At 56.7% G+C, this 26,983-nt stretch overlaps 10 protein-coding genes across 10 annotated transcripts; 6 read left to right on the forward strand and 4 right to left on the reverse strand.

Moving 5' to 3' along the window:
• Positions 1–653: 653 nt before the first annotated feature.
• On the forward strand, positions 654–3,142 carry LTHEOB_843 (Component of oligomeric golgi complex 4; the record flags this gene model as incomplete). The annotated part of the gene is made up of 2 exons (XM_035517906.1): positions 654–1,805; positions 1,859–3,142. The coding sequence occupies 2 exons, from the start codon at positions 654–656 to the stop codon at positions 3,140–3,142; spliced, it is 2,436 nt and encodes an 811-aa protein (XP_035369602.1).
• Positions 3,143–3,419: 277 nt separating this feature from the next.
• Positions 3,420–4,367, reverse strand: LTHEOB_844 (Grf zinc finger domain-containing protein; the record flags this gene model as incomplete). The annotated part of the gene is made up of 3 exons (XM_035517917.1): positions 3,420–3,927; positions 3,972–4,165; positions 4,215–4,367. The coding sequence occupies 3 exons, from the start codon at positions 4,365–4,367 to the stop codon at positions 3,420–3,422; spliced, it is 855 nt and encodes a 284-aa protein (XP_035369603.1).
• A 793-nt stretch (positions 4,368–5,160) lies between these two features.
• LTHEOB_845 (Peroxisome biosynthesis protein (peroxine-7) protein) lies at positions 5,161–6,304 on the forward strand (the record flags this gene model as incomplete). The annotated part of the gene is made up of 4 exons (XM_035517928.1): positions 5,161–5,324; positions 5,392–5,988; positions 6,049–6,177; positions 6,232–6,304. The coding sequence occupies 4 exons, from the start codon at positions 5,161–5,163 to the stop codon at positions 6,302–6,304; spliced, it is 963 nt and encodes a 320-aa protein (XP_035369604.1).
• A 495-nt stretch (positions 6,305–6,799) lies between these two features.
• On the reverse strand, positions 6,800–7,911 carry LTHEOB_846 (Lipase esterase; the record flags this gene model as incomplete). Its single annotated transcript, XM_035517939.1, has 2 exons — positions 6,800–6,806; positions 6,902–7,911. The coding sequence occupies 2 exons, from the start codon at positions 7,909–7,911 to the stop codon at positions 6,800–6,802; spliced, it is 1,017 nt and encodes a 338-aa protein (XP_035369605.1).
• Positions 7,912–8,292: 381 nt separating this feature from the next.
• Positions 8,293–8,739, forward strand: LTHEOB_847 (Acyl-coenzyme a thioesterase; the record flags this gene model as incomplete). The annotated part of the gene is made up of 1 exon (XM_035517950.1): positions 8,293–8,739. One exon carries the CDS (start codon positions 8,293–8,295, stop codon positions 8,737–8,739), a length of 447 nt encoding a protein of 148 aa, XP_035369606.1.
• Positions 8,740–9,235: 496 nt separating this feature from the next.
• LTHEOB_848 (uncharacterized protein) lies at positions 9,236–10,062 on the reverse strand (the record flags this gene model as incomplete). Its single annotated transcript, XM_035517961.1, has 2 exons — positions 9,236–9,842; positions 9,902–10,062. 2 exons carry the CDS (start codon positions 10,060–10,062, stop codon positions 9,236–9,238), a joined length of 768 nt encoding a protein of 255 aa, XP_035369607.1.
• A 291-nt stretch (positions 10,063–10,353) lies between these two features.
• LTHEOB_849 (Px domain-containing protein) lies at positions 10,354–13,743 on the forward strand (the record flags this gene model as incomplete). The annotated part of the gene is made up of 2 exons (XM_035517972.1): positions 10,354–10,931; positions 10,995–13,743. The coding sequence occupies 2 exons, from the start codon at positions 10,354–10,356 to the stop codon at positions 13,741–13,743; spliced, it is 3,327 nt and encodes a 1,108-aa protein (XP_035369608.1).
• A 1,756-nt stretch (positions 13,744–15,499) lies between these two features.
• Positions 15,500–20,384, forward strand: LTHEOB_850 (Flavin-binding monooxygenase; the record flags this gene model as incomplete). The annotated part of the gene is made up of 13 exons (XM_035517984.1): positions 15,500–15,807; positions 15,894–16,910; positions 16,960–17,180; positions 17,232–17,261; positions 17,310–17,578; positions 17,718–17,807; positions 18,377–18,484; positions 18,539–18,609; positions 18,656–18,706; positions 18,826–18,855; positions 18,916–19,346; positions 19,395–20,269; positions 20,367–20,384. 13 exons carry the CDS (start codon positions 15,500–15,502, stop codon positions 20,382–20,384), a joined length of 3,519 nt encoding a protein of 1,172 aa, XP_035369609.1.
• A 1,202-nt stretch (positions 20,385–21,586) lies between these two features.
• LTHEOB_851 (Dolichyl-diphosphooligosaccharide--protein glycosyltransferase subunit 1) lies at positions 21,587–23,247 on the reverse strand (the record flags this gene model as incomplete). The annotated part of the gene is made up of 4 exons (XM_035517995.1): positions 21,587–21,727; positions 21,781–21,922; positions 21,973–22,830; positions 22,886–23,247. 4 exons carry the CDS (start codon positions 23,245–23,247, stop codon positions 21,587–21,589), a joined length of 1,503 nt encoding a protein of 500 aa, XP_035369610.1.
• Positions 23,248–23,639: 392 nt separating this feature from the next.
• On the forward strand, positions 23,640–26,248 carry LTHEOB_852 (uncharacterized protein; the record flags this gene model as incomplete). Its single annotated transcript, XM_035518006.1, has 5 exons — positions 23,640–23,832; positions 23,885–24,093; positions 24,143–24,524; positions 24,576–24,885; positions 24,949–26,248. 5 exons carry the CDS (start codon positions 23,640–23,642, stop codon positions 26,246–26,248), a joined length of 2,394 nt encoding a protein of 797 aa, XP_035369611.1.
• Positions 26,249–26,983: the final 735 nt, after the last annotated feature.

Consider the following 26,983-nt stretch of genomic DNA (forward strand, 5'->3'; position numbering starts at 1 on the left):
GAGCGAGTAAGGAGGACCGGCTCAGTTGGAAGGGCTGTGGATTTGGTGTGCGGGATTGGAATAAATTTAGGCGCTCATGTGAGCACGAAGTGGACAAAAAGGAATGCTCGAAAGAAGACACAGATCTATCACCTTGGCGGCGGCATAAGGCGGAGAAGGTGTTTCAACAGATGTTTATGTTTGCTCGTATTCCGCCTCGTTTTCCGGCTCACGGCGCAGGTTTCGGCGATCGAGGGCGAAGGGTCGGTACACGCAAGCGGGAACCCCAGGAAGGCGGCGCGCGGAAGATTTAAGGGAAGCGGCGGCTGAGTGAAGCTGTGTGCGGGCGCTTGTAAGCTTGCGGCGTCGAGCGGCAGCGGCGATACGCGGAGAGGCGTCGTGGCGCAGCAGTGGGAGACGTGGATCCCAGCGCGTGAGGGGTCGCGAGAGGTGGTCGGAGGGAGGTCTGCGCAGCGCAGGCGAGATTGTGCTAGGCGGAGGAGTAGTGCGTGGTAAAAAGGTGCCGGCGAGCCGGGCGGCCTTGGGGCACTCGATGCGCGAGGAGGCTGGTTTACTACGTAGACATGCATGGGTCATTGGTGGACGTGACATCGGCCCTGACAAGCGATTTCATCACCGCCAACACCTTCTCCACAGCAACCGCCGGCGCCGCAATGGACGACGCCCAACAACACCATGACATCTTCAAGGCCGCCTCCGTCGCCGAGATCCAGGCCACGCTCGCCCACCTGAACCAGCAGGAGGCCCACGTTTCCGCCCGCCTCAACGACCTGATCGCGTCGCAAGAGGACCTCTCGCGCGAGCTCGGCCGCCTCGATCTCCTGCGAGCTCATCTCGGCACCCAGGTTGTCAACACCCGCGCCATTAGCAATGGCATGCTCTCCGACGCCGCTTCCACCGCGAGCCGCATCTCGACCGCCGTGAAGCGCCTGGACAATGAGCAGTCGAATGTAAAGGCCACATTGGAGGTTGTCGAGCAGGTCGCCGAGCTCAAGGCGTGCGTTCTGGGCGTGCACGGCTCCATGGGCGCGCCGCAGGACTGGGAGACGGCCGCGACCTACCTCAGTCGCGCCTCCAACATCCCCGCGGATGTGGTCAATGGCAGCTTCGCCGAGGAGATTGTGCCCACCGCAGAGGTGCCTGATCCGCCGCGTGTAACCCTGGAAAATGCCGCCGAATCGCTATGTGGCCTGTTCCTGCGTGAGTTCGAGAAGGCGGCAAAAGAAGGCGATGGCACCGCCGTCACGCGATTCTTCAAGCTCTTCCCCCTGATCGGTAGGTCTGACGTCGGCCTCGATGCCTATGGTCGCTACGTTTGTCACGGCGTGTCGTCGAGAGCCCGCACGAATCTGAACACTGCCGTTGCGAGCAGAGAGAATTTCTTCTACGCCAATGCCTTGACGAAGCTGTTTGAGCACATTGCCCAGATCGTGGGCGGCCACGAGCCGCTGGTCGAGCGTCATTACGGCACTGGCATGATGGGCAAGGTGATTGAGCGTCTCCAGATGGAGGCTGACGTCCAGGGTGGCATCATCCTGGACACATGGCGAGATGAGCGCAACATTGACAGGAAGTTGACCGACATAAAATCATACGCCTTTTCTTTCCTTGTCCAAAGCTTCTTGCCGGTGCCAAGCGGCGGGACTCCCCGCTCCGCCTCACCGGCCCAGAGAGACAGACTCACTGGCCGTGCAAGCGAAGATGAAGGAGTAGACATGAAGGAGGTGGACGGCCTTCTCGGCGAGACGGCAATAATGCTTGGAAAATGGTCTCTGTACACTAGATTCCTCGCCTCAAAGACTGCCGTAAGTAAATGCAATGCAGTAATTAGCTTTCAATTGCAACTAAGAAAAAATAGCCCCTCGATTCCGACCTTGAAGGCATCGACAACGCTCCTTTGATCATGCCCGATTTCCTCACCACCAGCAACCTCGCCAAGAAGGTGAGCGGCCACCTGCTGGAGCCGTACAACGTCATGGCCACTTTCTTCTTCCGCCGATCGGTCGAGAAGGCCTTCCAGTTGGACGAGCCCCCCGCCGATCTCACCTTGAATCCAAACAAGCCTCTCGGTTCAAGCCCTCCATTCGTTACATCAGCTGTCGACGATGTGATGTACATCGTCAACCAGGTTCTCCAGCGCTCGATCAATACTTCACAGCGCGGAGTCGTCTCCAACGTCGTGCCAACCATTGGCCGGGTGTTGGGGTCTGATTTTGTCGGCATGATTCAACGCAAAATGCGGGACGATGTCTACCCGAAGGCCGCGATACAAGGCGGCATGCCCCCTGAAGACAAGATCATTGCCTTTTTTGTTCTCCTGAACAACCTCGACGTCGCTAATGACTACATCAAACGCATCGTTGAGTCCCACATCGGCCGCCAAACCTCCGACGGGTCCGTCAACGGCGATGCCCACAACGCCCTCGTGGACAAGTTTCCGTTCGGCCACGACGCCGTCTTCGTCGAGAACTCACTAAAGTCCATGGAGCACAGCTTCGAGGCCAAGACGACCGAGCTCATCTCCGACGGCATCAGCGTCGCCTTCCACCAGGTGATGAAGCCGCGCATGCGGCCCATCCTCGCCGAGGCCTTCCGCGACATCGACTACACCATCACGCCGGACGAGCTCGCGGTGCTCAAGCAGCGCGCCGACGAGGCCGCCGTCCAGGACCCCACGCTCGCGCCCTCGACCAACACGACGGCGGGCGAGCAGGCCAACGCCGTCGACGATCTGGTACGCGCGCGCTTCGACCGCGCGTGGTCGGCGCTTACCCGCCCCATCAAGCGCATCTTGACCGAGCGCAACTTCGACCGCTTGCTCGGGACCAGCGTGTCGTACCTCAGCAAGGCGCTCGAGAAGCGCATCTGGGCGTACTACGGCCGCGTCAACGAGCTAGGCGCTGTGCGCTTGGAGCGCGACGTCGCCGGCATCGTCTCGGCGGCGGTTGCGGCGGGTGGCAGGTACGCTTTGAGGGACGCGTTCCAGAGGTGTACTCAGTTGACGATGGTCATGAACATGGAGGAGGATGAGTGGGCCGAGGTTGAGGCGGAGGCGGATGAAGGAGTGATGAGCTTCAATTGGGTGCTGGATCGGGCGGAGAGGCAGAGAGCGAGGGCCATTGTAAGGGAAAGGAGCAGCTGATGAAGAACCCAACTCTCGGAAAGGGGTAATCCGCTGGAGATGAGGAATTCTTTTGATCAAAAGTTCACGAAAAGCGACACATTACGAACCGCATCGTCCTACTATGCAAAAAGACTGAAGTTACTTGCATCTAATATAAACCTTCAGCCTTTTCCTTACAGCTTTTCTCGCTGACAATTTCATCTCCCCCCTCTTTTGCAATCTTTTTCGCCCAAGGCGGTTCTCCGTCATCGTCAAACTCAGCCCACTGGAAAAAAGAGCACCTTCAACGCAAAGGTCAGTACATCAAACCCCAAGACGCGGACGACAAAACATACCCTTCTTGACCTGGTGAATAACTGGTGTGGCACATCCACATATACCTTCCCCGGTTTTCCTTCTTCCTCTGCACGCACCGCAGCACCGTCGGCACGTTACATTTGCACCGCGGCGTATACCGCGGATGCAGATTCTCCTTGTAGTGCCGATACGTGATGTTGATGCGCTTGTTGCCGGCGACCGGATGTGGGTCGATGGCCTGCGCCGGCGCGATGCTGTGCTTCCACTCTTCCTGCATCGCCGCGTGCATCACCAGCAGCGAGTTGTGCGGCAGGTGAATCGCGATCTGGCCCTCCGCGTCAGCGCGGGCGGTATCGGAGGACTTCTGCACCTTCTCGTCGGCGGAGGAGCTGTCGTCGCGTGCTACGACCTTGCGGACGCGGAATTCGCGCGCGACGCCTAGACTGAGCGAGCCGATGACTGCGCGTGGCCCGACGTACGTGAGTTGATCGGAGTGGTAGCCTACGCTGTAGAACTGTCAGTACCCCCGGAAATGACTGGATTGTTGTACGTTGGGTCTCGCCTCTCTGAGCCCCCGTCGTAGCAATTGACGAACGAGGCGTTGGGAACCCATTCGTGGGGAGACTGATGCTTGAGTTTGGCGCCACCCTGGAATTGCTCAATGCGCCGCTTTATTTCGGCGTTGACCGCAGTCTGAACTTTCGCCTTTGCCTTATCCATTTCCGGAAGGGTGCGTCTTATGTCCTACTCTAATGTTAGCTCTGAAGTTTGAGTCGAGAAGAATTGTCCTTACAGTGATTCGGCTGCCATTGTAGATGTAATCGTTCTTCTGACGAACTGCTTCATCCCAACTATCCACATAGAAGCAAATGCTGTGCGGGCTTTCGACTACTCTGTCGAACAGTTTGAAAGTGTCTCTACCGAATGTAGGAGCTTCGGCGAGCATTTCCTTTAGCAAAGCGTCTGCCTCATCAGGCGGGAGGAAATTGTGGATTATAGAGCAAGGGGTAGCATTTTCGATATCTTCTGGCGAGTACAGGTGCAAAGTCTTCCCTTTCTTCGACGATAACTTCTTGGTTGCCGTGCCGCTCCCGCCGTCTGCGTTGCCACTTTTGATTGCGAAATGGGAAAGTGATGACTGATATCCGATCGTTGAAGGTTTCTTCCGGGGTGACTCGACATTTCCATTGTCCTTTAGAGCCTCAGAGGCTTTCTCCACCGACCCCTCTGCATCGAGTAAGAATTCAAGAAGAAAAGTTTGCTCAACTTCGGGATGTAGCGATACCAGAAGAGCGAGCTTCAAGTCTGTCGAATCCTCGTCTTCTCCGGGTGTCGCTGGAGCGGGAGCTCGTACGTCATTTGGCGACGAGATGCGACGTCGTTTTCTTGAGACAAACGCGTCCATGTTGCTGGAACGCGTCTTTGGAGCGGGGCCACATGATCTAAATAGGTGGCGGGTTTGCAGCGGAAGTGGTTGCCTGCAAGATGACGGCGGCCGATGGCGTCAAGCCCCGAACCTCGGCATCTGGATCCGTGCGCATGCAGCCCGTCGTCAGTCAAGCTTCATCCCACCTCAACCCGCCGCCTTTTCAGCTCTACATGAGCACTTTTGCGCAACATCTCCTTGGCTCAGGCCCGGAGTCATGAGCAATCTGGCCGGCCGCTACATCTCCACCAGCACTTGCACTTGAAGCGACGCGCACCGCCCATGATAACCCCGCCCAGCCACCGCCGACATCATGCTCGAATTCCGCACCCAAGGCTACAACGGCTATAGCGTTAAATATTCGCCCTTCTTCGATTCGCGCATAGCCGTAGCGGCATCCTCAAACTTTGGTCTCGTCGGAAATGGCAGGCTGTATATCCTTGGCCTCACGCCGAACGGCATTGTAGCTGAGAAATGGTGCGCTGCTTGTCGTCCTCCACCTATCTAGCTCGCCGAAAAACTGACGGGTTGGTTGAAAACACAGGTTCGACACACAAGACTCTCTCTTCGATACCGCCTGGTCAGAAGCGCACGAGAACCAGATCCTCACAGCCTGCGGTGACGGCAGCATCAAACTGTTCGACATTTCTCTATCCGATTTCCCCATCCAATCCTGGCAAGAGCACGGGCGAGAAGTCTTCGCCGTACATTGGAACCTCATCACAAAAGACACCTTCCTGTCTTCATCATGGGACGGCACGATCAAGATCTGGAACCCGCAAGCGCCGGCCTCGATCGCGACGCTGCCCACGCACTCATGCACCTACAGCGCGCAGTTCTCGCCGCACTCGCCCAGCGTGCTATCAGCCGTGTCGTCCGACTCGCACCTGCGCATATTTGACCTGCGCACGCCCGCCTCGGCCAGCAACCACCTCACGCTCAGCATCCCCATCCACGCGCCGCCCAAGGCGCGCATCGGCGCCCCGCTGCCCGCCGCCGCGCCGCCGTCCGAGGCCCTGACGCACGACTGGAACAAGTACCGCGACGGCATCATCGCCACCGCCGGCGTCGACCGCACCATCCGCACCTTCGACATCCGCCAGCCTGGAGCCGGCCCCGTCGCCATATTGCCCGGCCACGAGTACGCTGTGCGCCGGCTTACGTGGAGCCCGCACTTGTCGGACGTGTTGCTCAGCGCCAGTTACGACATGACGTGCCGCGTATGGACGGACGGCACCGCCATGGGCAACAACCCAGCCGACGCGGCGGCCAAGAATCCAATGTCGTTTGGCGGTGGCCAGGAGCTGGGCCGGATGGGCCGGCATACTGAGTTCGTAACGGGAGTGGACTGGTGTCTGTTCGGTGCGGAGGGCTGGTGTGCCAGCTGTGGATGGGATGAGAGGCTGTTAGTCTGGGATGTCAGAGCTATCATGGGCCCAGGAAATCACAGTATGTGAGCTGGCAAGGCCAAAAGTGGTATGCATTGTGCGGCGTTCCATTTCCTTGACCTGCTCGTCTTTTTTTGATTCATGATGTACGCAGCGCCTTTGGAGCACTTGTGAAAGATTATTTGTCATGTCCAGCTACGAATATCAGTAACTTTACAGTAGGAGCCATTGTAAATCCAGTATGATCAATTAATAAAGGTGCCTTGTGGAACTGAGCTGCGATTGGTTTCATGTTCAATTCGAGGGTAGATTTCAGCAGCGAATAGGGTGCACTGCCGGTGTAAACAGATTCGTCAGTGATCGTCCAGGCTTATAGGAGGACCACACCGAACAGAGATTGTCTTAAGGTGCCAAGTTGTCTCAGAGCCATGTGCAGACCCCAGAATCATGCATGTGCATCGATCTCATGCCGCCCATTCCCACCCATGCTGTCGATGCGTTTCACGAATGAATCCAACTGCCGCATCAAACGCTTCGTACTTCGTTTTCGTATCAGTCGTGAAGTCAGGTTCTACGATACCAGCGTCAGTCTACTTTTCATTGCTTATATTCTTTTTTTTTTTCCTTTCGCACAAAGGGGGGAGGGAGGACCTACGTTCAACCCACCCATGCCACTGCCCCTCCACAATCAAACTCTCCACAGCCCTCCTGCTGTCGTCGCTACTGCTACTACTACTTTCCGCCAGCTCTCGCCTCAGCCGCTCCACAAACACCAGCTGCTCGTGCAGCAGGATGTCCAGCGTCGGGATGACGAACAGCATGCGCTCGGGCAGCGTACGCAGCTCCGCCAGCGCCGGGTGCAGGCGCGGGTCCGTCAGGTTCTTCTGGTCGTCGTCGCGCGAGAGTAGTCCCAGAGCCGCCCCGCTCCCGCTCCTCCTCCTGGCGACGTACGCGTCCGAGAGCGGCAGGATGGCCGCTATCGGGCCCGTGATTCCCGGGAAGCCGGCGGGCTTGGGCTTCTCGTGCGGCGGGGAGCGGAGGTCGACGGGCGCGTAGAAGGTCACGCTGGCTTTGATTTCGGTCGTGGCCGTGGCGCTGGCGCTGGCGCTGGGATGGTCTGGCTGCTGCTGCTGCTGCGTGGCTGCGAGCGCGAGGTTCGCGCCGGCGCTGAAGCCGCTGACGGTGAGGAGGGATGGGTCGGCACCGAGGCGCTGTGCGGCGTGGGATCGTAGCCAGGCGAAGACGTCGTCTATGTCGTCGATGGCGGCAGGGAAGGGGTGCAGCGGCGCGAACCGGTAGCTGGGTAAGACGACGACGGCGCCAGTGTGGGAGGAGAGACGCGAGGCGAATGCGGCGTTGTATTCTGGGATGCCGCCCATGAATCCTCCGGCATGAATGGAGACGTGGAGAGGGGCAAGGGCAGTGGACTCTTTGTCGGTTTGAAGTTTGAGGGCCGGTGGGTGGAAAATCAGGGCTCGTAGAGGAGAACCGTGCCGGTTCGGAATATGGATTGTGGTGTAGCTGCGAGAGAGAATCCAGGGGGTGTATTTCATTAAATTGATTAAGAGGACGATGGGTTGGAAGACGAGGAGCCGCCAGCGGAGGTCGAAGGGGAGGGAATTGAACGGGTTGAATGCATTGAAAGTTGGTTCGAACCAATTCAGCAAGAACGACATGGCGACGAGTTGATTGGAATAATTGAATCGCAAGAAAGCAATGGAGAGCCGAAGCAAGGGTTCATATGCAAACGACGACGTTAGGAAATAGAAGTAAAAGGTTGAGTTTAAATTGAAACCGCTCTAGAGGCACCCCATGGTCTTAAAGACCCACTGCAGCCTGTTCCTCTCGGGCTGACTTCTGCGAGACACGGGAGCTGGCTTGTAGTTGAAGTTGAAGCACGAGGTCAGCCAGTTTCAGGTGCCTTGAGCGTCCCACGAGACCTAGTCCGCAAATAGCTAGACTTCAGATAACGTAAGCCACTCGGCAGAAAACATCGCCGAATTCTCGTCTCAACACTTTTCTCCTTACGAACCAAACACCTCATCTCCCCGCACAACATGGCCACCGACGAGGAGATCAAGGCTCACGTGGAGCAATGCTGGGCTCGCATCAAGCCCATCAGCGCCATCTACGAGTTTCTGCTTGCAGATATCCAGATTGTCCACGCATCCAAAGGCGTCGTTCGCGCACGCCTTCCCCTATCGAAGAACCATGTCAATTCCAAGGCCATTATGCATGGAAGCGTCTCTGCCACCTTGATCGACTGGGCTGGCGGCCTGGCCATTTCCTCGTGGGACTTGCGAGACAAGAACGGTGTGTCCACCGACATACACGTCACCTACGTCTCGTCCGCGAAGGAGGGCGACACGATCGAGGTCGAAGGTAGGGCGAACAAGGTGGGCGGAACGCTTGCTTTTACAAGCGTGACCATCAGTAAAGTCGTCGACGGCAATGCCGGGCCCGTCATCGCCACGGGCAGCCACACGAAGTTTGTCAAGATGTGAGCGCTGGCTCTGGCATCTTCGCTGTGTTAGGTCTAGTCGCGATGCTTGCAATCAAGCATCAACCGCCTTCTTCTTTGAGTCTGGCATGGTGTCATCAACTTTGAATGCTTTGGACTTCACTCGGACGGCGGAGAACAACTACCAGTCCTCCTGTTTTTCTTTTAGATTTTAGAAGTCGCGTGTTTGCTTCGGCATAGCACTTGGCAATGATGGGAGGATAAATACGATTGTTGAAACGTCTGCTTCGTTTCTTTTTTCTGCTTCGAGGCTCTTAGTCTATGCGTTGTCGACCCTGAGAATCCCAATTAGGGCGGTCGGGCCACCTGCATATGTACTGCCACGACGACGCGTACATGACGTCTGTCGGTGCGCTGTCACCGGTCACGGCGAGCTCCTTGAGGCCGTCGCGGCCGCCTGATTGCTATTCTTGGTTTGGTGCGGATCTGCACTGCTGTGCTTCAGATCGAAAATCGGTGGCCTCTGCTGGCTCCTTCAATCAGACTCCGAGCCTCCCCGTGCCAGGCCAGCCGGCCCAGACTCCTCCCATCTGTGCGGCCAGAGCTTCGGCAGTGCGGCCCTGCGCGTCCTTCAATGTCCGGATGTCTTCCTTGCCAGTCTGGTCTTCTCTCTCGACACCAAATTGCTTTGCGGCGTCGAAGACCTCCTGGGGAAATTGAGAGTAGTCCAAATTCGAGGCCAGGAGCAGGAGCAGCCATACGACCTCCTCGCTTCCGCCCTGCACCGCGGCGTGGAGGCCAGACTGCATCTCGCCCAGCGTGTCCTGGTAGCGCAGGATGTCGATTTTGGGACCATCCTGCATGGCGTCGTCGTCGTCGCTATCTTCGTCCTGCAGCATGTGAATCACCGCGTCAACGTCGCCGTCGCGGCAGAACTCGAGGAATGCGCGGCATTTGCGTTCCTCCGGGTAGGCCTTGAGGTAGCCCTCCTCGCTGAGCAGCGGCAGGATGTCGACATTCTGCTGCTGGCCGCCCTCGTTGTGAATGTGGCTCAGGACCTGTTGGCCGCCGTCGGGGGCCGTGGACACGATGCTAGCGTGACAGTTGGGACACTCGGTGACGGAATACGCCTCCAGCAGACACTCCCTGGGGACGCGTTAGCTGAGATTGGCTGCGCACGGCGAGGAATCCAAACACGGAATTACCAGTGGAAGTGGCATCCACAGTTCAGATGCACGTCGTCGGGGACGGTTTGGGAGGTGCGGGCGGCAGCGCTGCTGGAGCCGCCCATTTGGACGTCATCCTCGCTGTCGCTGTAGTCGACCTCGATGATCAGCGGGTTCTGGCAGGCGACGCAGGCGTCCATGGCGGGCAGTGATTTTTTTTTCGCTGGAGTTCTCACAAATTTTGGATCAGCGCGCAACAAGCTTTTAGTCCGTGCTGCGTCATCCTGGCTGCCCTGGCGGTGATCCCTTCCCCGGTGCGTGCCCCCCGTGCGCGCCCTCCGATCAGCATCAGCTTACTTCGCTCAGGAACGTACACACAATTAGAAACGCCCCAAGCCTCAGCCCCTTAGCCGCCCTCCCAGCTTTTGTGTAGCCTCAAGTCTCCTCGAGTCCTCCGCAGAGCAAATGCGCGCTTCCAGGCACCCAGAGCCATGAGCACCTCCACCGACCAGTCGCCTGCGCAGCCGCCCAGCGACTCGCCGCAACCCGCCCACGACGACACCAGCCATGCCGCGCCCGCCGACGCCGTAGACCCGCCCGCCGGCGACATGCCGCCGTCGCCGCCGCCGCCGCCGCCCGTCAACCTGCAGGCGCTGACCGACCGCGCGCTGAAGTTCCTGTCGACCGCTACAAACGAGACGCTCGGTGCCTGCCTGGTGGGTCTGGGAGCTACGACCTACCTGGTGCTTGGAAGAGTCGGCCTCGTCCTCATCGGAGTTGTCGGAGGCATCGTGCTGCACGCCCAGTGGGAAGGCTCTCTCCATGGCTTCCCCGACGATGCTACCCGCGCCGCCGAAGACCGCCGCCGCAAGGAGATCGGCCTTGACATCATCAAGAGGGTCATGGACGTGCGCGCCCAGAGCAAAGACGCCCAGTCTTCCCGCCGGCGGGATTCCGACGTTGATATCCAGCTCTTCTCGGGCAAGCAGCTGGACTACTCCGCATTCCAGCCCGAGACCTCCGCCGCGCTGACCGACCTGACCGATGCCATCGTCCGCGACTATATCAAGTGCGTCACGCGACATCTGACTAACGTCTACTTTTGTTGGGAGTGTAGCTGACGGCTATACAGCCACTGGTACGGTCCAATCGTGCCCGCCGAAATGGCATTTCCGAATGCGTGCCGCCAGACCTTGACGGCGTTCATCCTCTCCGTTTCCAACCACCTCGCCCGGAAGCGTCCGGCAGACTTCTTCCTCGAGTACCTTACCAATTCATCCGCTATCATGATTGTTTTCCTGAACGAACTGTCCGATGCTATCGGGAGCTCTCCGTCTTCAACCGCCGTCGAGGCGGTCCAATCATACCTGCGGCTTAAACCGGAAAGCAAGTTGGCGAACGTTTTGGATAGAAAGCACCAGGAGAAGAAATTCGATGCTGTTGCGGAGGATATTTTGGAGAATTATTTGGAGCCAAAGACCTACAACTGCAAGCCGGCACGCATATTCCTGAGGCAAATCCTTGCCAGGGTTGTCTTTGAGATGGCCCTGACCACCATGTCTAAGCCTGAATGGATCAATGGCTGGATAGTCTACATGCTGGAGGAAGGCGAGCCCGAACTTATGAAAGAAATAGACGCTGGAGTCGAAGGTTCGAAGGGCAATAAGCTCGAGGACGTTAAGAGCCAGGTAGAGGCCGCGGAGACTGTAGAGAAGGAGCATGCGGGCGGAGCCCAGACCAATGCAACGCACCGTCGGGTTGTCAGCAAAGCTCAGGAAGCTATGGATGAAGCGATGAAGGAGGCCCAGCGGCTGACACAAATGATTCAGGAGGAAGAGGCAGCCAAGCCCCGCGACAAGGATGAGACGAAGCTGGATAGAAAGAAATCCACTTCAGGACTCAGCGATGAGGTCTCGGATGGCACAACGCAGGAAGCGTTCACGCCGACGTCATCCCAGAGCGATCAGAATGAGGAGCGTACCCAGTCTCTCCACGACTCGGTCATTGGAAAGACCAGCCTGCAGGAATCTTCGAAGGTGAGAGATCCAACAAGCGATTCAGTCCGAAAATCTTCATCGGACGAGGAAAAGTCGCCCAAATCCACGTCAACAGCACCAAAGCAGGCGTTCACCAGCTTCGACCAGATTGTCACCTCGCCCACTCCAACAGCCCTGGGCGGACGCCCCCAGAGCGTCAGCAAACCGCCGCCTTTGACGCTGCACAACGCAAGCATTTCCATGTTCGACGACTCTCTTCCTGGAGACAAGTCTATAGTAAAATCGAAGCCGGTGGGCGACTACTTCGTCCAGATCGAACCTGCCATTCATGCCTACTCTGGCTGGATGATATCCAGGAAATACGCGGATTTCGAGACTTTGCATGAGGTCCTACGGCGGATATCCGTCGTCTCCGGGGTTGGATTCACAGAATCTCATCCGAGCCTGCCTGCGTGGAAGGGCCACACCAAGAACTCGCTCCGTGGGGAACTGGAAAGGTACCTGAATGATGCTGTTCGATGGCAGCCGCTGGCCGAGAGCGAAGGCCTAAAGAGGTTCCTCGAAAAGGACACGGGCATTCCGGGAGTGAACAAGGGATTCGGTTGGCCAACTCCGTCCGCATTCGAGCAGATGGGCAAAGGCATGTTTGACACTTTGTCCAAGGCTCCGAACCAGGCTGCGGCTGGTGGCAAAGCAATCTTCGGCGGTGTCACTGGAGTATTTGGCAGCTTGGGACCCAAGAGGAAGAGCATGGCCAACCCTCCGACCAACAGCAACAAGGCGGAAGAGGCGCCCGCGACAAACAGGCACAGGAGAGCAGAAAGCACCGTTTCCGAGCTACCCAACTCCTCCCACTTGAGGTCCGAGAGCATTCTGTCCACCAGCGGTAGACGAAGCACAGACAGTGTTCGCAGTCCCGTTGGCCGTCGCAGTCAAGAGAGCATTCGCAGCCTCCCAGTCGTCGATCAGCAACCGGCCCCCATTGCTCAAATGGAACGCCGGCCGAGTTACAACCCAGAGGACACTGAAAACAAGCCTCGGCCGAACTCGTCGAGGTCTTCGGTTTATGGAAGCAGGACACACAGCCGCAATCCGAGTAGAGCACCATCTCAAAGAGAAAGTCTGGATATCTCACCACTCATGGGTGGCGATCAGATCCTCAACCTTCCCCCTCCACCATCCGACATCTCGGATTCTTACGGTGAACCCCCGAGTCCGGAACGAGAGCGGAAGCGCGGCAGTCGAAGCGAGGAGTCTAGGCGCCTTTCAAGGGCTTCAACGGCTAGGGAGTCCATGCTCAGCGAGTCCGGCCGGGGGGTCAGCCCGCCCAAGTTTACACGCGCGCAGACGGACCCTGGCAAAGCAAGGGCCGAGTCTAAGCTAAAAGCACCGCTAAACGAGAACGAGACGCAGATGGCGGTAGAGCTTTTCTTCGCCATCATCAACGAGCTTTATACCCTTTCTTCAGCCTGGCAGATCCGGAAAACTCTTCTCGGAGCTGCCAAAACGTTCCTTCTTCGACCCGGAAACCCACAACTGGAGAGCATCCGCGTCCTCCTACAAGACACGGTGCTGGAGGCAAACTCGTCCGACGCGGGTATTGCATCGCATCTTCAAAAGTTGCGGTTCAACACCATGCCCACGGAAGAGGAGAGGAAGAAATGGCCTGTGCCGATGAGCGACGAGGAGAAGGAGAAACTCCGCGTCAAAGCCCGCAAGCTGCTCGTTGAACGCGGCATGCCTCAGGCGCTCACGAGCGTGATGGGCCAGGCAGCGAGCGGAGAGGCTCTCGGCAAGGTGTTTGATTGCCTGCAAGTTGAAGACGTTTCTAGAGGATTCATGTTTGGACTGCTTCTTCAAGCGGTTAGGGCAGTGACGGCATAGAGAGAGCCCCTTGCCCTCGGTTTTGTTGAGAGTATGATTTTCCTGTTGACGAAAAGATCGCTTTTGTTGCGACTGTAACGACAAATATTCCCCCCCACATTAGGCGCTGGATTGGAATGGTACGGCGGTGAGTGTAGCGGGTTAATTGGGCCGCTAGAGGGACATCACCCCCGCTTGCATTTGCTTTGGTGTTTTTCGCCTTCTTTCTTGTGTTGTTTTCTAGAATTCATGTCATCGTTCATTACCGCCAACCCCCCCGTATCCCCTTGGATTTTCTGCCTTACGTTCTTCTACGAGCAATGTACGATACTTGTAGCATCTTTGATGATTAGAAATACACAGGTCTAGAGCGAATGCCAGCTTAGACCGGGATTGCGGATCACATTCAACAATTAGACTGCGTTGCGTCACGAGCTTCCTGGAATCCTCATCTCAACTATACGACATCCGACATCCCCTGAAGCAGTGTGCCCCGAGCTTCGTCACACGGTCACATACGCGAGCTGACTGAAGTCATGATTTGGATAAGCTTAGTACTTCAGGTGAGTTCATGACATAAGCTCGTGCAGCAGCAAAGTTTACACGACGCTTGAAGCTCTCTTATCTACACAAGGCGCCGGAGTTTGGGGTCAAATATCACTACGCATATATCGGTTATCGGTTATCGGTTTTAGGAAAGACGGAAGCAGGGACAGCTGTAGGTGACCTCATAGCCGGTCATCCTTGAACAATCACGAAACAGTGGGTTCCACTCGGTCCACGGGAAGACGGTATCCCGGGTCCACACGCACATCATATCGCGTCATCTAAAACTGACGTACATACATAGGCATTCATACATTTATTATTACCTTTAAAGCGCGCGTACTTTCTTGCATAAGCCAACGCTTGCATGAAGTTTGTATTTGTAATCATGTACCAATCCTCTTCATCATGTCGACACCGCAGAAAGAAGAAAGGAGACGAACTGCACAGTAATCCTCCCCGCAATCAGGATGAGGAGGCGCATGTGGGGCCCATGCCCCGCAACCTCGGGATTGACGTTGAGGTGCACACAAGGGCCCACGGGCCCACCAAAAAAATGCCAGCGCCCCCGGGTATCTTCGATTCCCGCTCCGTTCCCCGCAGCCACAGCCGGGAGCACTGTTTTATCTGCGGGAAGGACTTGTTGATTATTCGTGCCGGGCACTGAGTGGTTTCCTATGCCATTGACCGACGCTAGTTGATTGGATCATGCCCTCTTCTTTACCAGTTCTAGACGAGCCGAGGCGGCGCCATCCTTGCCGATTGGGTGCGACATATAAACATCATGCAATGCTGTATTTCTCGTTTTTCTCTCAAGTTCGTAGCGAAGCGGGGTCGTCAGCTCATCCTTGGTAACGGCAGCAGGGTTTTCGTGCACTAATGTGGTAGCAGATCCGCTGTTTTGGTTCGTATCCCAGCCTACCTAGGCTCTCTGTCGGTTATGGAGAGCAGACGTTGCTTGTGGGTGGACAGACGTGAGCGAGGAGGTGGGGCTGTTTACCGTAACGGTGGCTATTGGTTGAAGAAGGTGAAGAGACACCAGAGACAAGACACTGAGCTGCAAAGGCGTCCTCATCTGCCGTGACCGAAGACTGACTGATTCCCCGCACCGTTGTGCCATCAGCAAGAAGCACAACCCGCATATCGTCTCTTCCCTATAAATATGCTTGCATCCGGATCAATTGACAATCTCCCACACCACCAAGTCTCTTCAACCCCATAACTACCAATCATGGCACCAGACCTCAACGGTATTTCTCGAAACTTCATCAAGAATGGACGATGGGACTACTCGACGCCTGGGTCGGCAGGCTACCACATCCCAGACATGCTCCTGGACGACCCGGCAACACGCAAGGTGAAGGTTCTCACCATCGGCGCGGGGTTTTCGGGGATCATGCTGGCGTACCAGATTCAAAAGAGCTGCGAGAACGTGGAATTCAAGATCTACGAGAAGAACGAGGACATGGGCGGCACCTGGTTGGAGAACAGATATCCCGGATGTGCCTGTGATATCCCGAGCCACGCCTACACTTACAAGTAAGTCATGTTCAGGGCATTCCCACGGTCTAGCTCTTGGATTACCTCATGCTTCTGTACCTCAAGCTCATATTCTGAGTGATCAGCTTCGCGCTTAACCCGGACTGGCCGCGGTACCACTCGTACGCGCCGGACATCTGGAAGTACCTGGACAAGGTGTGTGAGGTGTTCGACCTGCGCAAGTACATGACGTTCAACACCGAGGTCATCGAGGCGCGGTGGAACGACGACGCAGGGAAATGGCACGTACGGCTCCGACAGACGGACGGTGCGGGAAATGCGCGCGAGTTCGAGGAGGAGTGCGACGTGCTGCTGTACGCGACGGGCATCCTGAACAACTTCAAGTGGCCGGACCTGCCGGGGCTGAAGGACCGGTTCAAGGGGCGGGTGGTGCACACGGCGCGGTGGCCGAAAGACTACCAGCAGCGGCAGTGGGCGGGCGAGAGGGTGGCCGTCATCGGGTCGGGCGCCAGCTCGATCCAGACGGTGCCGCACATGCAGCCGCACGTCCAACACCTCGACGTCTTCGTGCGCACCGGCGTCTGGTTCGTGCAGATGACCGAGAACGCCGAGCAGATCGTCGAGTACCCCGACGAGATGAAGGACGCGTTCCGGCGCGACCCGCGGAAGATGGTGGCCCACGCGAAGAGCATCGAGGATCAGGTGAACGACATCTTCGAGGTCATGTACGCCGGCAGCGCCAAGCAGAAGGAGGCCCAGGACACGATGCGCGCCCGCATGCAGAAGTGGATCAGGGACCCGCGCCTCGTCGAGGGCTTCACGCCTCGCTTCGAGATTGGCTGCAGGCGCGTCACTCCCGGCGACCCGTACATGGAGGCCGTCACCAAGGACAACGTCGACGTCCACTTCACCGCCGTCGAGCGCTTGACTGAGGACGGCGTCGTCGGCGCTGATGGCGTCGAGCGCAAGTGCGACACCGTCATCTGCGCCACCGGCTTCGACGTCACCTACCGCCCGCGCTTCCCGGTCGTCGGCAAGAACGGCGTCAACCTGGCCGAGAAGTGGAAGGATGCGCCCGAGAGCTACCTTGGCATCACGGTGCCCGACATGCCCAACTTCTTCATGTACATCGGTCCGACGTGGTAAGTAAAGACGAAGTGATGTTTGTGACAGTGATTAACACTCCTGCAGGCCGGTCGAGAATGGAAGCGTTGCCGGTCCGTTGGGAGAAGTCGTCAAGTACACTATAAAGTGCATCAAGAAGATGCAGAAGGAGCACATCAAGAGCTTCGTGCCGAAGCAGGACGTCACCGACCTCTTCAATGAGCACACTCAAGAGTGGTACAAGCACACCGTGTGGAAGGACAGCTGCCGCTCTTGGTACAAGAACAATGATACTGGCCGCATCAACGGTGAGTGCCGAAAACTTCGACAAGACTTGAGCTAATCCATCTCTTCCACAGCTGTGTGGCCTGGTTCTTCGCTGCATTACAGTAAGTTTTTGACACTGGAAAAGGGAGCAGGGGCTGACTCGTCTTTAGTGCAAACGATACGGGAGCCTCGTTACGAAGACTACGAGATACAGTACCAAAATGGCCGCAACATGTGGGCATTCCTGGGCATGGGCCTCACCCGTGAGAGCAAGACGCCCGGCGCCGATCTGTCGCCTTATCTGAACGTAAAAGAGATCGACCCGAAGTGGCTCGAGGCAGTCGGTGCCGACTCTGATGCCCCAAGAAAAGCCAGCATTGAGGAATTGAGCAATCGTAAGTCAAAGGCGTTTGATAATGGCCACTTGAGACTGCAAACGGTAAATGTAGAGAATTAGAGGAATGAATGTAACTTTTTTCGCAGCAGCTTCTGGAGACACGCCGAAGCGCCCCCAGCCGATCCAATACAAACTCTGAAACTCACCTTATCGTTGATACTGGGCGCTTAATGACAAACAGAGCAACTTATTCCAATCAAGAGAGGGTGATGACTTGTCGACTTCGTATCCATGGCGCTTCGGCCGAAAATGGCAGCAGTACAACCTCCTAGTAGGTTAGGGCTAAGAGACGGATCGTTCCAGAACTGAAAGTCTAAAAACCTAGGCGCATGGTCAATATATATATCACCTGATAATTTGTGCGGCTGCATATCTATTCGGCTGGTTTATGCATACGCAGAGGCGTTCGAATGGAGGATGACAGAGCAAGACCTTTCCAGCTGAACGCACACGTCTTTGCATTGCCCATGTTTTACACGGCGAATTAATGTCATGGACCAGCTCGCTACATGTGCTGCAGGCCGCAGCTCCAGGCGAGGCCAAATGGCTCGTGATTGGGGCTTGGAAACGACGCTACGTCGCATAAGGTAGGTTGATATCAGCCGCCGTTGGAAGGATCTGCCCGCCGCCCGTCCCGGCTTGGTATGTACAACGTGCATGTGTACGACCTGATTACAGATCCTGCACAACGCTTCGCCTTCTGGGAATGGCTAGCAGTGATGCGCTTTTTTCCTCGTGCATCATGGCATTTTCGCGCTTATTATCCTTTCCACCATCGCTTCTCAAACTTGCGCTGTTCTTCTCTCTCCACTAATCACTCACTTTTCTAATTACTTCCAGATGCCTGAAAAAGTTCCAATGGCGACTGGCCATGAGCCAGTCGGTGGGTCGGTCTACAGCAGCGATGCAGAGGACATGGCACATTTCGGAAAAAGAGCCCAGCTGAAGGTATATGACGCCCGTTCAACTTGGCAGAGAATGCTGAATACAATCTCTTTGCAGCGAATTTTCGGCCTCGTGCACGTTGTCGGTTTCACATGCTGTCTCGTCATTACGTGGGAGGCGATGCTGGTGTCAGTGGTGCAACAGCGCTTGAAATCAATCGCTAATGATGCTCAGTCTTTTTGGAGGAGGCCTTCAGAACGGAGGAAATGCGGGCCTCATCTATGGGTATATCTTCGTTTGGATTGGGACAATTCTACAAGTAGTGGTCATGGCCGAAATGGCCTCAATGTCTGAACACTTTTTACTCCTTTCCTCAGACAACCCAGCTGACACGGCCACAACAGGATTCCGCTCGCTGGGGGTCAATACAACTGGTATCCACCGTCTCGACGAAATGTGACTCCAGCCTTTTCCGCTAATTCATGTCTCGGCAGGGTCGCGATTCTGTCACCTCGTTCGTGCTCCAAATTTCTCAGCTACATCACCGGCTGGACGTGCGTCATCGCTTGGCAATGTACAACAGCATCCTCGAGCTATCTGGCAGGTACGCTGATCCAAGGGCTGCTGGTGCTCAACTACCCAGACTACGAGTTCCAGCGCTGGCATGGCACGCTCCTGCACATTGCCATCGTCGTCGTGTCATTCTTGGTCAACACCGTCACCAAACCTTTGCTGCCAGCAATAGAGCTCTTCTTTTTCGGCCTCCACGTCACGGGCTTCTTGGCCCTTATGGTTCCACTGGTAGTCATGGCTCCGAAAGCGAGCGCGGATGAAGTGTTTGCAACCTTCTACAATGGCGGAGGTTGGTCAACAGACGGGTTGTCCTTCTTCATCGGCTTGTCAGCCACCATGTTCGCATTCATTGGTAATTAAGCGCATCCTTTCTGCTTCCTACAGATACTGACTCTTACAGGCTGCGATGCCGCCTCACATCTGGCTGAGGAGATTCAGCACGCGTCAACGACGATCCCACGCAGCATGTTCGCCTCCATCACTCTCAACGGCATCCTCGGCTTGTGCACCGTAATCGCCATCGCCTTCTGCCTGGGTAGTGATCCTTCGTCCATCCTCTCGACGCCGACGGGCTATCCGCTAATCCAGATGTTCGCCAACGCGACATCTCCCGACAACGAAAACTTCCGCGCCGCCACGGCCATGTGCTCCATCATCATCCTCGCATGCATCGCCGCTACCATCAACGTCCTCACCTCCGCCAGCCGCATGCTCTGGGCCTTTGCGCGCGAGCGAGGGCTGCCCTTCTCGTCGTGGCTGTCGCGCGTGCACAACGGCCCTTGGGCAACAACAACCAATGAAAACAGCAGCAGCAGCACCAACAAGCACAGCAACACGGTCCCCTTCAATGCCGTCCTGACCAGCTCCATCATCGCCAGTCTCCTGTCTCTCATCAACATCGGCTCCGCCGTGGCCTTCAACGCCTTCACCTCGCTCGTCGTCGTCGCCAGTTTCGCCACCTTTATCCTATCCGCCAGCACGCTGCTGCTAAAACGCATACGCCACCGCCGCCGCCACTCCACTGAGAATGATGACAGCAATGACATCCCCTTAGGCGCCTTCAACCTCGGCTCCAACGCGACCGGCATTCCCATCATCGTCGCCAGCATCGCTTACAGCTTGCTCGGTGCTTTCTTCTCACTCTGGCCGCCTGCGCCAGATCCGAAGCCCGAGGAGCTGAACTGGAGCGGCGTCGTGTTTGGCGGCGGCGTGGTGTGGAGTCTGCTGTACTGGGCCGTGTGGGGAAGGAAGGTGTACACAGGGCCAGTGTTAGAGGTGAGGAAGCACACACATCAAGACATCTTCACTTCACTTCAGTTGCGCACCACACTCATCAGAAGAACATCTTTTTCTAACTAAAAAGCTACCTCAGATCAACCCCCAACGTTAGGTTGCCACAGCCCACTTTGAAATAGTCGTCACCAAGCGCATCAATGGTCACTTCAAGCAATCACCACAAATTTCAAGAGCAGTCACTCACCTTCTTTTCCCAGCACTTAGATGCTGCATTTCCCACCCACCCCGACCTTTTTCCAGGTAGTCGACACCTCTGATGAAGCTCAGCCCAATCCCTCCCCGACCTTTTTTCGAAGAGGGTAGTCGTCACCCAAGGCTTTTTTCCAGCCCCACCCGTCCTGCCCCGACCTTTTTGTGAAGGGGTAGTCGTCACCCAAAGGCATCCAGCCCCTCCCGTCCTGCCCCGACCTTTTTCCTTTCGGAGGGTAGTCGTCACCCACAAAATTTTCTTACTTGATCTAAGCCAAAAGGCAAAGAGAGCTGAAGAAGAAGAAAGGGTGGCAAGGTCGAGGAGTGGCGGCGTATATATAGGCAGAGGAGGTGGTCCGTGCGCCCGGGGCTGTCACCTGCGGTGGTTACCTGGGTGGTTACCTGGGGGATTGGTTGGTTGGGCGGTGGAAGTGAATGGAAAGAAAATGTTCGCCGGTTGAGTCGCGGGTGGTGAGCTGCTTGGTGACACGCAGATGATGGGTGTAACTGGGCGCGCGTCTTGTGGGTAGGATTGGGGATGGGGAGGCTGTTTCTGCGTGCGTGAGACTGGCACAATGGTACCATGCATGGCCTTTTGATACTGGAGAAAAGCAAACGGGGACGATTGTTGAAAATGTGTCAACCTAGCAAAAGTATGATGCTACACCAGCACCACTGATAATCATCCGTCGGCTGACCCGAATTCATCGACGTAGGCATCATCGAGGATTATCGTGTAGTATGCCAGCCTCCATGATGTCTTCTTTGATTATGTAAATTGTCCCTGACAGCCCGCTCGCGCTACCGCTGTGCAGAATGAAACTAATCTGGCTACAGCCGGAGTCGGAATCGAAGGGAAAAGGGTAGAAGTTTTAGTTTAACTTCATGGCTGGGAGAAAAGTCGTTGCATTGGCTAGTACAAGGCAGAACACACCACATTTTGACAAACCACCCAATAAACTTGAACCACAAGGTCGCAATTGGACGCTCTGAATAGTATGAATCAAACACTCTCGCCGCAGTTGTCTTTCAACATTAACAAAACGCTTCAATTCTTTTGCGAATCTACATTCAAAATATTTTCATTCTTGCCATGTGCCCAAAAACTTACGCCTTGACCTTCTTCTTAGCTCCGATGCTTGTATCGATGCTTCCTAGCACCCAAGCGGCAGCAAAGACGGCGAACATGCCCAAAGTGATGGTGATGGGCTTACGGAAAGCCTCAATGAAGGCGTAATCGTAAGTGACCTGCCGCGTGAATCGTTAATAAGAAATCCGAGAGACAGGGAAGCTGTACGTACGATAAGGTCCCGGCCCCTCCACTCGTCGTTGAGGTTCAAGGCACTGAGGTGGAGCGTGGTGCGGCCGACAGTGTCCATGAAGGTGCGGTGCAGAGTCGTCTCATTGGAAATGATGGGGACAGTGGTCTCGAACTTGACGTTCCTAATTGAAGGGTTAGCAGTCGTTGTTTGAGGTTGGTAGGGCGGACTTACTTGGCGCCCTCAGGAAGGATGACGCGAAGGTCAACGCGCTCGTACTCAATACCCTCGCTGTTCTTGGGGCCCTCGAGGAAAGGAACCTTGAGGATGTAGCTGTCACCCGTCTGCAGCTTCCTCAGGTAAGACTTCAGGTCGCCGTTCCATCCGACCCTGAAGCTGTAGTTCCAGCCACCGAAAACGGGGTAGCGGGGCCTAATCTCAAGGTTAGACTCGCGCGGAGTGGCCCTGAAGCGGCTGGTGGACACGTTGCCGATGTCATCGGTGAAATAAGCATCGACAGAGCCGGCCTGGAGAGGCATCTTCAGGGCGCTGAGAGCCGAGGTGGGCGGGCTGGCGTAGACGGTCATCTGCCACTGAACACGCGAGAAGTGGTTCTTCAGCGAGGCACCACGATTGGTCAACCAGTAGCGCTCCTCAGCGGCCAGGTTACCACCCCAGTGACTAACTTCCAGGTCGCGCTCCAGGCGGGTAGCATGGGTCAGCGGCTTGGTGAATTCGTAGCGGACGCTGACGGGCTCCTGGGCGCCAGCGGGAATTTCGTTGTAGGGACCGTAGGTGAAGCTGGAGCCCTGCTTCGTGGGATCCTCGGCATTGTCGGCGTTCGGAGAGGGCAGGACGGTGTAGTCGGGGATGTCGGCGTTGGGGAACTTGAGCTTCGTCTTCTGCTTCAGGGTGGTGTAGGCCGAGGGCACATAGGCGCTGAAGCTGTACTCGACGTATTGCTTGTCGCGCTGCTCAATGGCGGCGGGGCGCGGCTTCAATGCGGCGAGAACGGAGTAGGAAATGCTAAGGGTTTGCTGCTCGGAAGGCTTGAGGGGCTGAGGAAGGCGAATGCGGTAGAACTCGGTCGGGCTTACGCAAGCGTTAGTCGACCCATGTTGGAGCGCATCAATGGCGGCAGACATACCTGTAGGCATCGAACTCGACGACCTCGACGTCGAAGGCAGGCTTTTCGGCATCCTTCTTGTCCTTGACCTCCAAGCCGCCTATTTCCGCAATCAAGCCGGCCTCGAAGGGCAGGTAGTATTCGTCCTGGGGCTTCTCGTCGATGTTCTCGATGACAACATTGATGGTTTCGCGCGGGTAGGCCTTCTCGAGGTTGACATTGCGCACGAGGTTAACGTTCTTGAATACCTGCGGGGGCTTGAAGGCGCCCTGGAGAATCTGCTTGGAGGAGAGCGGGTCGGAGCTGTTGTCCGCAGCTTGGGCGAACGGGCTGTGGGCCAGCAGGGCGGACAGGCAGCCCAGAACAAACGGAAGCGACCTCATTTTTCACCGCACCGACAGTGTGTCCAGCATTGACCGAAGGCGGCGGGAGGGCGATGCTGCAGGAGCTGGAGAGTAGATTGCGGAGCTCTCAGGCTGGTGATGATGCGTCCCGGAGACGTGTTCGCTACAGCGCCTGAGCTTGGGCCCGCAGATCCCTGCAGCGCCAAGCCATCATCCCGCCCACCACCTGCCTCCCACTCTTCCCTCCTCTTGCCTAAACAAGCCACCGCCTCCAGAGTCCCGATTCGAGCCACCGCCCGGACCTCTAGTGCTCTGGTCTGAGCACCACTCTGGCCGACGGCCACCTCTATCTTTCCAGATATATATCCGGCTTGCCGGCAATTTTTCTCGTATCTACCTCTCCCATTTCTTTTCTTTTGGCTATCGCAAACATGTTGGCTATGGCTTCTACTCGACAGGCCCTTCGGCGTCGTGCGCCCTGCCGGAGGGCCATCGGCATGCTCGTCAAGCCAACTAAGACGTCCATCAGCTCTGTCCTCCAAGTCTCGGATGAGGTCAGAGAGGCTCTGCACGGCTCCAAAAAGAGACCCGTTGTGGCATTGGAGACTACTATTTACACTCACGGTAAGACTACTTTGTGCATGCATGCCGACTCCAAAGTTTGTAACGTCCCCAGGCTTCCCTTACCCGGACAATGTCGCTCTTGCATCCCATCTTGAAAGCATCGTGCGTACTATGGGAGGTGTTCCCGCAACCATCGGCATTCTGGATGGCGTGGCCCGCGTTGGACTGGACCCTGAGGAGCTTATTAGGATAGCTGCTTCCGCTGGCAAGGAGGGTACCATGAAGATCTCGCGCCGTGACTTAGCTTACAGCTGCGGCCTGGTAATTAATCCGTTCTCTTCACGACGCTCATTGATCTGATGCGTTACAGAGACTCCTGGGCCCCGACCAGGGAAGGTTCACCGGCGGTACCACGGTGGCAGGTACCATGATCCTGGCCCAGCTTGCAGGCATCAAGGTCTTCGGAACCGGCGGCCTTGGTGGTGTCCACCGCGGCGGCGAGAACACCATGGATATCTCTGCCGATCTGACTGAGCTTGGGAGGACGCCAGTTGCTGTTGTCAGCAGCGGTTGCAAGAGCTTTTTGGATATTCCCCGAACTCTCGAGTACCTCGAGACCCAAGGTGTTGCTGTTGCTACCTTTGCCGATGGTCGCACTGGCTCTGTCGACTTTCCCGCTTTCTGGTCGAGAGAGAGCGGCGTCAAGAGCCCGTCGGTCGTTCAAAATGAGAAGGAGGCCGCTGCTATGATCTGTAAGCCTGTTGTCCCCTTATGTCTTTTTGCCCCATGCTAACGTGTAGCAGACGCCCAACATGCTCTGGGTCTGTCCTCCGGTATCAGCTTTGCTAACCCTGTCCCCACTTCTGCGGCAATTCCTAAGGAGGAGATCGATGGCATCATTGATCAGGCTGTCGCCGAAGCTGAAGTGCTTGGCATCTCCGGCGCCCGCAATACTCCTTTCATCTTGAACAAGATCAAGGAGCTCACCAAGGGCAAGTCGATTCCGGCTAACAGGGCACTGATCGCGTCCAATGTGGAGCGCGCCACCAACATCGCAAAGGAGCTTCTAGCGCTGGAGGAGGAGATGAAGGGAGAGAGCTCGGCGAAGAACTAGTGAGAGGATTACCTTTTTGCGGCTGACATGTGTACATAGGACTGATGGCGTGGACGTACTAGCAATATACCCGCATCGTACACCCAGCCCTCATCCTCCGCCCAATCGGCTGCGGAGCCGCAACAGGCTGCCGCAGCACCAGCTGACCAAGAGAAAGCAGACGTTGTCGTGACTGGGGCGGTAGCAGTTGACTTTGCGTGCAACTACATCCCACCGCCAAACGCCACCCCCGGATCCGTGATATCCCCGCAACTGCACACCTCCAACCAGGCCTCCATCCAGCAGACTCTCGGCGGCGTAGCCCACAACATCGCCCGCGCAGCCCACCTCGCCGGCAGCTCCGTCCGCCTCTGCAGCGCCGTCGGCGACGATGTCATGGGCCGGGTGGCGCGGGACCTCCTCGAGCGGTCCGGCCTGCCCACAGCCAGCATCATCACCCGCCCAGACGCCCGCACCGGCCAGTACATCGCCGTCAACGACGCCCACAACAACCTCACCCTGGGCATGGCCGACATGGACATCATCCAGTCCACCACCGCCACCCCATCCACCGTCCAATCCCTCTTCAACGCGCCCCTCGCCTCGCTGCGCCCCCACTGGCTCGTCGCCGACGCCAACTGGTCTCCCGAAACCCTCCACGCCTGGCTGCGCGCCGCCAAAAGCGCCGGCGCCCTTACCGCCTTCGAGCCCGTCTCGGCCGTCAAATCCGCCCGCCTCTTCACCATTAAAGACGCCCACCACCCGTTCCCGCTCTTCCCCACCCCGCTCGTCGACCTCACCACCCCCAACGCCATCGAGCTCGAGACCATGTGGCGCACGGCGCGCGAAGCCGAGCTGCTCGCCACGCGCGCCCACTGGGCCGTCACCAACGCCTTCAACCTGCCCCAGGGCGGCGCCACGCCGCTGCTCACCCACGCCACCTCTCCGGACCTCGTGCGCCGCGGCGTGCCCCAGCAGGCCCTGCAGCTGCTGCCGCTCGTCCCCACCATCCTGACCACCCTCGGCCCCGACGGCGTGCTGCTGGCCATGCTGCTGCGCCGCGGCGACGAGAGGCTAAGCAGCCCCGACGCCGCGCCGTGGATCCTGTCGAGGGGCGTGGATGTTGATGTTGACGATGAGGCGGTCGACGTTGGCGGCGTGTATATGCGGTTGTTCAAGCCGGAAGAGGTGTTGGGGGATGGTGAGGTTGTGAGCGTGAATGGCGTGGGCGATACGTTTACGGGCGTGCTGGTGAGCGGGTTGAGTCGCGGGATGCGGATTGAGGATGTGGTGCCTGTGGCACAGCGGGCGGCTGGGCTGAGCTTGAGGAGCGAGAAGGCGGTTAGTGAGGATGTGGCCAAGGTTAAGGCGTTGCTGACGTAGATGGGGCTGAGAATTGGGGGGTGTGGAATGCGTACAGAAAAAGTTCTCGAATACATGGATCAAAATTGGTGGATGATAAAAGTAGTAGAAGAGGAGGCAAAATTTACACACTCAAGACGCAAAGAGCAAACTATCCCGACCAAATAGCAGACATGTCCAGTACCCAAGCGGCCTGTTACCTTGTCTCGAAAGTGGCGGGCGCCGACACTTGGCTTCCACTGAACCTAACAAGCCCTACGATCCGCAGACAACTGGACATCGCATAGCTTCTACGGTCAGACCAAAGATGTGAAAAGCTAATGACCCTAGCAGAAGTATTTCTGCGTAACCTGACGGCCCAACCAAGGCTCATATACTAGTATAAGAACTGCGCTGGTCCTCCTTCTCTCCATGTCAACTTGACCGTTCCATTCTCCACACCTCGTTTTTTCTTTCAAACAAGGACGGTTGGTACTAAACACCAGCGACAGGACGCTCGCAATTGGCATTGGAACACAAATGAGGTAAATCAACTCTCAATCCTTGTTCTACAGAGCAATACTCCCGTCATCGAAGTCTTTCGAGTATTTTGCCACGAGAGACGGTATCATTAACAGTAGCAATAAAAAAGACGGTATCGTTTACAGTAGCAATGGAAAAAAAATTTCCCTCCCCAAGACGCCCACCATGATGCCCGCCGTACGAGATCGCTTTTCAAAAAACGAATGATCAATCGACAAATTCCAAAAATCCACT

Source organism: Lasiodiplodia theobromae, assembly GCF_012971845.1.
Source record: "Lasiodiplodia theobromae strain AM2As chromosome Unknown scaffold_2, whole genome shotgun sequence".
In the NCBI taxonomy this organism is placed as follows: Eukaryota; Fungi; Ascomycota; class Dothideomycetes; order Botryosphaeriales; family Botryosphaeriaceae; genus Lasiodiplodia; species Lasiodiplodia theobromae.